Here is a 12,765-nt window from a genome sequence, read left to right on the forward strand (position 1 = left end):
GGTTCTGACCGCTCCAGTAGGAACTTGCCATATTTTACTGAACATTGCAAGTCTAATCTACCTGCTAAAATGTAAGCTGCCCTGTGATAGAAATCACATCACATCCATCCATCCATCCATCTATACCCCTACCCACCCATCCACAAGTCTTGTGGGACCCACAAGACTTACAATCAAATTCAATAAAACTGGCAAGTTCTTCCGATTGGTTAGAACCTCTAGTCTTGAAGGAGTCCAAAGAAGGGGAGCCCTGGGAAGGCTCCCAGAGGCTACCACCAGAGCTGGGCGGTGAGAGCTTAGCTGCCACTGCCCCACCTTGTCATCATCTCACTCTGCCTGTGCATCTCCTCCCCCAGCACCACTGGACTTGTAGCAACCTGTTTTTTTTTTTTTAAACACAGTCTTCTTTTTTAAAATTAAATTATAGTCTACAATATTATATTAGTTTCAAGTGTACAACATAGTGATTTGATATTTTTCTACATTGCGTAAAGCTGACCCCAGTAAGTCTAATTACCGTCTGTCACCATAGAAAGTTATTATGGTATTATTGACTATATTCCTTATGCTGTACCTTACATCCCTGTGACGTTTATTTTATAACTTGTTTCTTCCTTATCATCTTTGCTTGTTGACCAGTTTGTCTGCTGAGATGAGAACATGCTGGGGAGAGGAAACCTGTTTGCAGAGCCAGCTCTGGGCAATTCTGGGACGACTAGGCTTCCTACAGAGTGGTGAGAGGCTTTTGAGAACGAGCCTCCCTAACTTAGCAGGGACTGAGTGTGTCTCACCCCCCTGGGGTGTGGTGTCCTTGGTGCCCGGACTTCCTCCCAGGATGGGGCCTGGGTGTTAGCAACATGTCTGAAGTCCTTAATTTAAGAAGTCCCTAAACAAAGAGGCAGGTTGACAGCAAAGGAACAGTGGATGTTACAGCCAGAAAGTAAAATCTTGGTGGCACAAAGGGAGGAGAGCAGGTATAGAGTCACAAAGTTGAGGCTAACAGGTGTGTGGCCGGCACCTAGGCGCAAAGGGGCTTGGAGTTGGAGAGACTTTTCTAAGTGGATTGCTAAATGCGAAGCGCATTGTGATCCTTTACCGCCTCCCCACACACCTGCACATACACACACGCACACACGCATAACCGGGACTAGCGTGGCTTATGGAATCACATTCCAGAATGGTTGGCTTGGGAAGGCAGTCAGTCAACAGGGTAGTGACAGACTGGCTGTGGAGCGGGAAAGGAGCCCAGGGCGCCTCCAAGGTTTTGCACCTGAACAGCTAGAAGGATGGACTCCTTGTCCTTTTTAAAGGCAGCGGGGTCACTGTGAGAAAAGCAAGTGTGGAGGAGATGGGGAGTTCAGTCGTCTCAAGTTTGGGATGCTGGTTAGACAGGTGTCAAGCAGAGAGCTGGACACAGGAATTTGAAGCCAGGTGTGGAGCGTAAAGGAGAGACATACATGCGGGGCTCTTCATGGTAGAGAAGTTATTTTTATCTAAGTGCCAAGGCTGGAAAAGATCACCAAGGTTGTGAGGGGAATAGAAGAGGGGTCAGGGAGAGGAGGGGGACCGGCGAAGGAGCAGCGAGGTAAGAGGAGAGCAGCACGGTGCGGCCTGCAGGGGAACCCACCAACCCTGTCCAGTGCCGTTCACAGACAAGCACGACGGGCACCAGGAGCTGAGCCCACGCGAGTGCCTGGCCACACCCACGAGGCCTCCCCTCGCGGGACGTGGATGCACAGCCCCAGCAGAGCGGGCTTGAGAGAGAACGTACTCCAGGGGCAGGAGCGGAGACTGTGGCTCCCTGATGTACCTTTAAAGCCTGGGCTGGGGGTGGGGGAAGGGAGGGAAGAGGCTGCCTCCCATACTCCCCTCTTGACACACGGAGGGCATGAGGATGAGGGTCACGGGTTACCCAGCAGCCATGGTCCTCTACTGCCAAGACTGGTCCTGACGTCAAATTGGCCAACACAGAAGCTGCTCCTTCACACATTTCTTTCACAAAGGACCCTCCAAAGAAGCCAAAGGGTGCCCTGAAAGCAGAACAGAACCCAAGAAAACAAAGAGGAGGGTCAGGCACTGGGTACACCGGAGTGCAGTTGAATGACACAGGACACAAGTCCAGTTTGCAAATCAAAAAAGTTTTATATGATACAAAGAAAAAAGTTACATCACACATATTCATTTAAATAATAAGTCAAAGTCTGTTACATAAAACATAATTCTGAAACATTTAACATTTTATTAACTACTTGAAAGGCTCAAAGTCAAAAAAGATCAAGCAAAACTGCTCAGGCAGTAAAGTGCACTGGGGGACGTGCCGCCCGCGCCCTCCTCCGATGCCCGGGCCGCAGCGGAAGGACTCCACGCTGAACACGCACCGCGGGGTTCTGGTTCTCACGTTGCATTTTTCAGATGAAGCTGTTTCCCAATTTACAATCTTTCAATCAGAGGGCCAAAAATGTTGTTTACAGAAGGTATTTCAAAGTCTAATCAGGAAATGGAAGTGTAAATCAAAACTTTTTTTTTTTTTAACACATCTATCCTTTAGCAACAACACTGCTCAGAGAATGAAGCTCTAGGTGACAAGCAACCAAATACTCAAAGACGTTGTATTATCTACCAGAACTTTAGCAGGACTAACATCACTTTGTATAATTAAAAATATCCAGATTTAATGCCACTTACAGCATACACAAAGAAATGTTTATGCTGATTTAAGATATAAGTGCAAGAAAGAACTGGGTGGTGGGGAATCACGAACTATAGACATTTAATTCTGGTTCTCTTCCAACTGTAGCATGTCTCATGACCAGTAGGAATACTCAATTACAGAAGTCTCCAAAGACACGGAAGCCTACTAAACACACAGCCGGCGCTTACAGAACTGTATGTCAATTAGCAGTTGATACTTCATGGGTATCAAGTAACATACAATGAATGACCAGGCAAGGGTTATTAGACTAAAAAGACCTGAACACAAAACCTGATATTTATTCAATATTTCACCTTACCGTCATTTTAATAAAGGTAAATGCAAATAAATAAGAGGCAAAGACAAAAATCTAAATACACATGGCACAATAAAAACCATTCCCAGGCTCGAAGGGCAGAGCAATATCACTGTGTTCCTTACATGCACTCTCTTGCCTGGATTCCCAACGCTGCCCAACCAAAGCAGTCTCAGCAGCTTCCTGGACACCTGGACACTGGGGCGCAGTCTCTGTAATGCTAGGACCTGTGCTCACAGCTTCAAAGTGATGCCCATGGTCTATTCTCTAGCCAGACTGCAAAATACCCCATTCCAAGTAATTTTCTGTTTGATCAAAACAATTTCTTTCAAACAAAATGAATGAAAGGACAGCTTGGTAGTATTACTGCCGCTTAGTGTAACTTGCATTTCCCGTCGTTCTTAATACTTAATAAATAAAGGAATCAGAACACTGGAGCTGGACCATACGCATGTCCGCTTCACCTTACATAAGCTTTACTTTGGTGGAAAGTTCCTCCAACTACTAAGGACATCTTTTTCTCTAAGTTACTCTACCCACAAAACACTTGGATAAGGCCACAGCAAAAGAAGTCAAACTGACAACTGACAAAGCAGCTGGGTTTGAGTGCTTACATTTTCTTTTTTGGGGGTTTGAGGTACAAACAGGAGACTCTGAATGGTCTGCTCTCAGCAGAGTACAGACACTCAGACCCTACATCAGCTCTCTGCTCACCGGGTATCTACCGAGTATTTTACGTTAATCTCTGGGGTACATTCTTCACAAGTCACACCATGGACACAGGTGACTAAGGTCTACTTAATGAAAATTTTAATTCCTTGGGCTACAGCCTTAAAGAAATAGTTGTCTGGAATTTCCCTTGGAAATGTTATGAAGAAGCTGACTGCGAAGTTTTTTCCCCCCATTTCTTTAAGAGGCCCCTATTCAACCAGTTCTGATTCTAAAAAATTCTTAGATCTAAAAGGCCTGATTACAAAGTTGTAAAGTTTTTTTGTCTGAATAATGTGCCAACTTTACTAAAAGTAGGGTTATTATAAAAACATCGTTAAACATTGAAAAGAAGATTGTAAAATCATCTATATAGAAATTGGCAATTTGAGAACCAACAATATAAATTTTTTTTTATAAAAAACAGTATAAAAATTAGTAACGTGTCTCATTTCTACAAAACAGGAGTAGGAAGGTTGTAAAAAAATCCAGATTTTGTAAAATTTATTGCCGAAATGTTTGTTTGAATGCTGGTGATTTAGATTATCAAATTTTCTTCCATTTTCCTTAAAACAACTTCTGAAACTACAAAAGATATTGAACAGGGTTCCCCACCAAAAAAGACAAGTTAACATACTTTCATCAGAACCAGCTCCCCTAGCCCTCAAGACAATTTCTTTTGGAGAGAAAAGCATCACTTCCATTCCTGAAAAAAGGCTTTGAAAAATTCCCATCCACAACTCCCTGGAGGACCTTTCATGCAGAGGCCGGCAGGTGCACCAGCGGGCTCCCAGGGTTCTCTGCTGAGGCAATTCTGTTCAGTTTGCCAACCTCCGCCTGCCAGCCAGGGATCTTCTTGGTGGTCATATGGCGCCGGGCATGCTTTGTCAAGTGGTCGCTGCGCATGAAACGCCGATCACACACTGGGCATACAAACTTCTTCTCCCCAGTGTGAGTTCTGCGGTGGCGAGAGAGTTCATCTGAACGAGCAAATTTTTTATCACAGCCATCCCAGCTACAGGTGAAAGGTTTCTCTCCTGAGAGATAAGAAAACACAAAGTAAAGAAAACATAAATGCGCAGCACCTTATTGGACAGGTTAATTCATGTCGTTTTAAAACTGTATTCGTCAAAACCTAAGCAGCAAGTAATATCCTATTATTCTGGTATCAGGTTATTTGGAAGTCAAGAAATCGTCCAAGATGCATTTCTTCCTGCCACACCTAAGATGTAATATGTCAGGGCCCAAAGACATCAAACTAATCTAATCCTTCTAAAGATATTTTTAAATAAAAATAAATCTTTGACTGTGAACTTGGGGTAGGAGGTAAATTCTTGAAAGGAATGACTCCTTCCCTCTCTGGAAGCTGCACATATAAAAAAAAAATCCCTCCTAGCACCTGCAAGACTTCTCAGAATCATTAATTCCATCTTCATATTTGTTATTACACTGACAAAGAGGTTAATTGCAGAACAGGTTAGAATTCTAACAGCTACCTTCTTGTTGTTACAAGCTTCAAGCATCTGTCATTCACTCAAAGTTTCAGAGCACCCGGCAGGTGTCCTGCCCATACTGTGTCTTCCTGGAGGTACAGGGGTGAGTGGGAAGCCCTTGTCCGCAGAATCCTGGGCCTTTCCAGCCAGCAGGAATGCTCCGTCTCCTGCATCCTGAAGCCCTGATCTTGACCAGGTTGTGACCACCATAGACCGCTTGTGCAACCTTGTGAAGGGATTTGATAAATGCTGTTGCGTGCTGTCATGTGACCTACCTTCCCGAAGGTTTACGACTTGTCTAGTTCATCCATCTATGTACAGTTTAACCCCCGGCACAGCACTTTGTATGACAGGTGGTGAATAAATGGTTTTGAATGAATGAGTGTTGGAGAGAGATCAACTAAATATCTGATGTTTTTCAAAGCTGATTTAAAAGGAAAATTCATTATCACAGTGATGCTGTGATGGATTTCAAAGACCCCATGTTGAAAGCATAAGGTTACCTGTTCCCAGGAAACTACCACCAGTGCTGGCGGCATACCAGATGGCCAGATGTTGGACAGAGAACCACCACCCTTTGGCGTGGGATTTACAAAGTGCCCTATGTTTTCAGCATGTCAAAAATGTAGCCTTTGCTCACTCGACCGTATCCTAATTAAACAAATTTTCATGTTGGTACAGTGAAAAACTATCTTATCTAAGGTAAACCTATCCAAGATTTCTATTTCTTACAAAAACTCCAATTTAGTGTTTATGAAATAACACAAGAATTTGATTCTTCAGAACCTTTATGGTTACTTAAATGTAAGTACTTTGGGAAACCTGAAAAGAGCTTGTATGATCACCTTAGTTTCCTACCAAGGGAAGCTGACTGAATAAACAGTAAAACCTCATTCCACTGCGCTTCCCCACATGTGGAATCTGTGTTTGGATGTGATCTGAAGTTCACCTCAGCAGTCTCAGTGAAAAGCAGGGCTTGCCAAGTCAATGAGCCCCTTAGGGGTGCCCATTCACACCGATACAGCCATGACAGCAACCCTGCATCACCAATGACTAGCGTCAGGCTCTTGGGACAGACACCAAGAGTCTATATCCAGTGAGATCAGACACCTATGTACGTAACTAAAAATACAAAGGGAGAATAAGGTGAAAAACACAACAAACCACCAGGGTCAAATAAAGAAGGAGAGATCAGGGAAGAGTTCTAAGAACTAACTTTGGGATGGCCCTTAAAGGGTTTTCAGTAAGTAGAGACAGGCAGAGGGCAGAGGGTGAAGGGCAGAAATGTGGAACTGGAGAGAGACAGTAAAGGCAGAGAGGCAAGTTCTTCACAGGCCAGGTTTGGGGCCTTAGCCCGGAAGCACACAGCCCCTTCCGCAGTGTGGAGGACAGCAGGGCTCCTTCCGTAAGGCCCGCCTTCCAGATGCGGCTTCATTCTGCAAGCGGGAGCTGCCACGATTGGAGTTCTAATGTGTTAATTAGAAACCACTCTACCAGGAAAGCATTTCAAAGTAAAGTACTATGATAACTCCCTCCAATTCAGCCTTTCCTAAACTGTATTTCACAATTCACTGCTGTCCCCCAGGCCACTAGCCGGCATCTGGGGTTCCACGATCAAGACAGCTTACGAAGCACATCTTTACTGCAGAACCTGCGTCCTGTTAACTGGGCTTATTATATACACATATGTGTGTGAACCTTTGAAAGGTGAGTTTAACAAGCAGACTATTTAACCACAGGACCCTTGAAAACAAAACAAGTGACACTAACTCAAAGAACAAGAGTGTCACAGAACACCTGAGACGTTCTGCCCTAATCAACTACAGCAGAAGTTCTACCTACCAGGCAACCTCACACCTCCGCTAAACATGGTAGCCACCAGCCCCATGTAGCTATATAAACGCAACCTTAATGAAAACGTTAAACTTCGGTTCCTCAGACACACTGTTCACATTTCAAGTCCACGTGGCTAGTGGCTACCCTCCTAATGGACAGAGAACATTTCCATCACTGCCGAAAACTCTACTGGATCTGACAGGACAATGAAGAGATCATTAAGTCATTTTAGTTAGTTTCTTGTGTGAGTCCTTCTGAATTAAAACCACATATTGCCAAAAATAAAAAAACAATATTCCTTTAAAGTTCAAATATTCTAGAATTCAAACTTTTCCATACTTTGGAGAGCTCTTTCCCCATAGTAAGCCTAAGTAAGTCACACTGATGTTTATTGAACGTGAATGGACACTTTCTAAAATGCAAAGAAAGAATATCTACTGCAATGTGAAGAGAAAGGGGGAATGTGAGCCTCACCCTAAAAGCCTCTCAATCACAGGTTCACAATCACAGAACTATATTACATTTTAGCTACTGGGGTGACCAGATACCATGTTCCAGGAAAACCACTGACAGCTGTACTAACATTCACCCCAAGACTATGAAGGCTTTTCAGAACCAAAGAAAGATGGCCACCTTCTCCAGCGGTTCTCAGCTTCGCTCCCACTCAAAGGCGGCTGGACGTGTGTTTCCCGATCACGGGATCCGACATTCCCTATGCCCTACCTGCTTCAGTTCTCACCTGTGTGAGTGCGAAGATGAGCCTTGAGGTGGGAACTTTTGAAGTAGGTTTTCTGGCAGCCTGGGAAGTTGCAAACATAGTTCCTCCTTCGGGAAAAGTCTACCTGAGGGGCGCAGTTCTGACTGGATGCAATAAACACTGGAGCAGGGGCAAGGGGCAGTAACTTGGTATTCCCAACAGCCATTCCACTCGACGAACACGTGGCAGGCTGCGGGAGGGCCCCCTGGGGCAGAACCAACATCACAGTTCCCTGAGGCACAGACGGTCCCACGAACACAGGCTGGGGCACTGGAGCAGCGTGGGGTAAGATGGGTTTGACAGTCCCTGCAGACACTTGGGGAGATGGCTTCAAAAAAGCTGATAACATGCCACTTTGTCCAGTCACAGGGATCATTTGGCAAAGGACAGGGGGACTAGGAATGGGGACAGAAATCAGAGGGGTGGCTTTCCTTGGCAAGTCATTTTCATAATTCTTTGGTGAGCAGGTCTGAATTGCAACGGGCCACCCTGCCTGCTGGTCTTTGGTGGGGCTCAGGCCACTGGACTTGTGCAAACAAGGCTGACAGGACGCTGAGTTAGCGCTGAGCACACTGTCTGTGAGGTGTGTGTCCTGCACAGCTTCAACGTGCCCCAAAAACTGCGCTTCTCCTTCCGCGTTGGCCGAAAGTTGGTGTGCTTGAGTCTGGGTGGTAGGAACGTGGGCAGCAGCAGGACTCCCCCCAGTGTGGCAAATGACACTTGTCACCGTGGCCCTGCAGTGAGGGCTGACAGCCGGCTCCAGCAGCTCTGCCTTCAAAGCAGGCAGGGCGCTCTCTGCCCTCCTGCTCAGCACTCCGGCTGCCCCAGTAGAGGCTGGGGCGACAGCCACGACCACAGGTGCTTTGGAATCAGTTACTTGGGAAGGAACAACTGTCCCTGTTGACGGCTCCAGGAGGTCAGGGCTCTGAGGAGGAGTCATGCACTTTAAAAAAAAAAAAGAAAAAAGTACTGTGTGAAAAGGTTGTTTTGGTTAAATTTTAAGGAACTTACTTTGATCATGTTGTCCCCAAGGTCTTTACAAAGAAGTATCTAGAAAAGACTGGTCAAAGTCTGCTCACAATCACACCCAGTGAATATAAAAGCTGCATGAGACACTTTACTTTCTAGCTTTCTCTCCCTTTCCCGACCTCTCTCAAACCCATCCATCTGCTCGGTTATAAGGACGCCAGTGCCATTCCTGGCCTCGCACAGCTACTGAAATGAACAATTTGCATATTAGAGCTGCAAATGAGAAATCAAACTTATATTCAAGATGAAAGCTTTACACAATAATTTTAGATTCTCAAAAATTTTTAATAATCTCGGTGGTAATCATTTAACACACACATATCCAATCAATCACACACGTATCCTGTGCCTATTGGATGAGAGGTAAAACCTGTCAGAATGACCCATAAAAGGCCCTGCTCCAACCAGGGGTTCTGCCTACAGTGAGCCTCTGTAACACCTCCCCCACCACTCCCACTTATCTTCAGCCTCTCAGTGGACGATCCCAACGCTGTGACGTGCTCTGGGCAGCCAGGCCCACTACCTGTACAATCCTCTCCACTACCCCCAAGTCCCTTCTCATCCCTCTCTCTCCAAGTCGGTTTTCCACACTCTCCTTCCAGGGCAGGCTTCCAGCCCAGGACAATTAGATTATAATTTTCAGTTTTGTTAGCAATTGACAGCTCTCGACTTCTCCAAGTTGCGAAGCAGTTTTCCCCAGTAACTTCAGAGCTGTAGCAAGTTAAGAAAACCAAAACCAAAACCAGTGCTTGACTACACCCAACTCACCCAAGAAAGAAGCTGGCTGCCACAGGGTGGCAGAGGCCAGGGTCTCAACCCAGCTAACAAAAGCTGTCCAGTGCCAAAGCACAGGCTTTCCCCAGCTGTGGCAGCGGATCCTGACCCTGGCCTGGGGTATCTGGGGAATCTAAGCCTCCACCCTCAGTTCCCCAGGGAAATGAGTACATTTTGCTTTCTCCCATTAATCTGTACGTTTCAGCCTATGGACATTTTCACCCCGTGGCTGCAAGCTATGATCGATCAATGGAAAGCATATTTTCAAGAGATAAAAGAAGTTTTCACCCTTAGGACCCATACAGGGGAGGGTATGAACTTGCTTGCCAGCATCGGGTGAATCTCCCCAGGAGCTCTTCAGCATGTTTACTGAAGGTACTCCAGCCATTGCACAAATCGCTCCTCTCCCCCTCCTCTTACCAGAGTTGATAAAGAATGGAAGTCCTTTGGTAACTCGGGTGTGGCTGCGTCCACGTGCACAATGGTGGAAACATCCCCAGAGTCAGAGACAGGTGTGAGGGGTCTTATCTTTAACAAGTCCCCTTTCTGGGATCTCTGACCCCAGGAGCTCATACAAACAAGAGCCTCAACAGCTTCCATGTCGTTCTGCTCCAAGATGCTGCACGTAGACCTCTCGCTGTCGTGCCGCTTCCTCTCCAGGATTGACTCGCATATGTCCATGATGTCAACCTAAAGTCGACACAACACAGTGGCTGAGTCCCTGGAAACACAGGGAGGGGGGGACCGGGACAGCACGGGGACGCGCACACCAGAAGCCTGCCCCGCCCCCGGCAGCACGCGCACGCGCTCTGGCTTCCAGGGAAGGATGCCTGCCGAGCGCCGAGGACCACTCGCTCCGAGCCAGCGTTCTGCAGCGGCGGGTGGGGGGCAGTGGGGGGAGGAGGAGGAATGGACTCGGTCCGCCAGCGGCTTCCACGGAAAATCCTGACTGTTAACAAAGGTTATTAAGCTAGCTTCTCCTTCGGGAAATGATTAATAACACTTCCAGAGGTGTGAGCTGCAGTAGCTAGTACCAAACTGTCCCCGGGGGAGGAGGAAAAGACACTGATGGCTGAGGTTGGGTAAGATGAGAGCGCAGCCCTTCTGAGTCGGCGAAGCCACCAGAGCGTCCCCACAGACGCATCTGCGACAACCCCAGAGGCTCCACACCAGTGAGGCCGTCACTCAGCAGAGCCCTGGGCGGGAGAGCCTGCACTGGCTCAGCCCCGGTCCCCACACCCAGGAGCACCGATTCACGCCACAAGGCCAGCGCGGGGAGAGGAAGAAAGTGTAAGATGTGCCACAAGCCCGGGCCCCGAGGACTTTCCAGCGCAGCAGACCGTCTCTTGTCAAGCAAGAGCGGGGCGGGAAGCGACTGAATGATCTCTTCGCAGAGAAATTCTACATCTACTAAGATACACACTTCCACTCAGTTTGCCTAAACATCCAACCTGTCCTGCCCAGGTGTCCCCCAAAGCACACAGGCAACGCCGCCGCCTTTACAAACGCCGCTCTAGCCCCACTTCTGCCCGCAGCCCGGGCCTCGGAACGAACTGCGAAGTCACAGACGTGCAGGCTTCCGCCTGCTTGGCCCACAGGCGGGCAGGGACAGGGCGGCGCGGGGCTCCCACACCTCTCTCTCGGCCTCTCAGCGGTCCGCGCGGCTCGACTAGGTTCCAGGTCCAACCAGCGAACTCCTCGCAGCCCTCAGGTCCCGACTGGAGCCCGCCAGGGTTGAGGCGCCGGGGCCCGCCCCCCGCCCCGTGCAGCCTTCCCGCCGGCCTTTTCCCCGCCCCTTGCCCCGCCCCCACGTTCCCACAGCCCTTGCCCCGCCCCCACCTTCCCGCCAGCCGTTGCCCCGCCCCCTCGCCCTTTCCACCGCCGGTGCGCCGCGTTCCCACAGTCCTTGCCCCTTCGCCGGCACCCCGCCCCCGCCGCCCGCGTGCTGCGTTCCCGCCAGCCGCGCCCCACCCAACGGCCACCTCCTCAGGGCCTGGTGATGTCATGGCTGGAAATAGCCCCGCACCTGAAGCCGGCGGGGCGGGGCCGCTGCGGGAGCGGTAGACAAAGCTGCGCAGAGAGCAGCGCGAGGCACACGCCCACTTCCCGCCCCTCCCGGCGCGGCCTCGTGCGGCCACCGCCCCTCTCGACTCCCGAAGCCGCCCGGGCTCCTAACGGTGCGCGCGCGGTTATGCCCCGCGCGCCTCTGGCCTCCTCCGCGCCCTGGGCCCGCACTGGCAGCGCGTCCCCGCCTCGCCCCTCGCTCCAATGGGAGGCCACTCACCGCGCGTGCGTCGCCCGAGCCCGCGGAGGCCGGCGTGTGCATGGTGCCGGCGGCCCGGAGGCAACAAAGCGGCCGCGCGGCGGGAGTTCAGTACAGCAGCTGCCGCACGTGCACGGCGGGCGGCGGCGACCCGGAGCTCCAGCGGCCGGCGTGCGCCTCCGCCCGCCCGCGCGGCTCTGCCCTGGCGCGGCCCTCGCGGTGCGGGAGGGGCGGGGCGGCTGGGGAGGGAGCGGCCGCAGGGGCGGAGCGCGGAGGCAAACCAAAATACACCACGCCCCGACGGGGCGGGGCCTGGAGGGCGCCAGCCAATGCGCACCTAGCCCGTGCGCCGCCGGCCAATGGGCGCCGCGGGGAGCCGCGTGATCAGAGCCTGGCAGCGGCGTGATCGGGCAGGGCGGGATGCTGCATGTATTTTGGTGGCGGCGAGGGGGCGGAGCTTGAGGCCCTGGAAAGTAGGGGAAAGGCCACGGCGGCGGCGCGGCCGGCGGGGACCACGCAGCTGCGGCCGGGGAACTCCCCGAGCGTGTTGGGACGGCTGGGAGGAGGATTACGCTTAAAGGGGCCACCGCCCGCAGCCTCCCGGAGCGCAGGTCCCCATGAAGTGAATCCGTCCAGAAGAGGCGGCTCACCTGGAGACCTCAACCCAGATTTTGCTTTCTTGTTTTTTAATTGGTATTAATCTACTGTCGCTCTTAGGAGTGCATCCCTGGCCTGGAAGAGTTTTGAAAGCTGGCTAGCTCCAGGTGACATCGCCTGCATCTGCTGCTTACCGCAGCTTCTAGGCCTGTGTCTGCCGCTGACCCCGGTCCCCAGGCAGTTCTGGGCTGCAGTTTCCGCTTAGCTCAGTGGGGGTGGGGGACAAGACGGGTGCCCACC

General features: G+C 50.2%; 1 protein-coding gene across 3 annotated transcripts; it reads right to left on the reverse strand.

Moving 5' to 3' along the window:
- Positions 1 to 2,117: 2,117 nt before the first annotated feature.
- Positions 2,118 to 12,103, reverse strand: KLF11 (KLF transcription factor 11). 3 transcript variants are annotated; one of them, XM_004274892.3, is made up of 4 exons: positions 11,890 to 12,103; positions 10,026 to 10,295; positions 7,785 to 8,745; positions 2,118 to 4,753 (listed from the first exon to the last, which is right to left on the reverse strand). In XM_004274892.3, exons 1-4 carry the CDS (start codon positions 11,929 to 11,931, stop codon positions 4,473 to 4,475), a joined length of 1,554 nt encoding a protein of 517 aa, XP_004274940.1. In that variant the 5' UTR covers positions 11,932 to 12,103; the 3' UTR covers positions 2,118 to 4,472. The 3 variants fall into 3 exon arrangements, 2 of the variants coding, with proteins under 2 accessions (XP_004274940.1, XP_033293341.1); XM_033437450.2 differs by lacking the exon at positions 11,890 to 12,103 and adding an exon at positions 11,239 to 11,373; XR_004485962.2 differs by having other exon boundaries at positions 4,615 to 4,753; positions 7,679 to 8,745.
- Between the last annotated feature and the right edge of the window lie 662 nt (positions 12,104 to 12,765).

The sequence above is a fragment of the Orcinus orca genome, chromosome 13, assembly GCF_937001465.1.
Source record: "Orcinus orca chromosome 13, mOrcOrc1.1, whole genome shotgun sequence".
Taxonomy (NCBI): Eukaryota; Metazoa; Chordata; class Mammalia; order Artiodactyla; family Delphinidae; genus Orcinus; species Orcinus orca.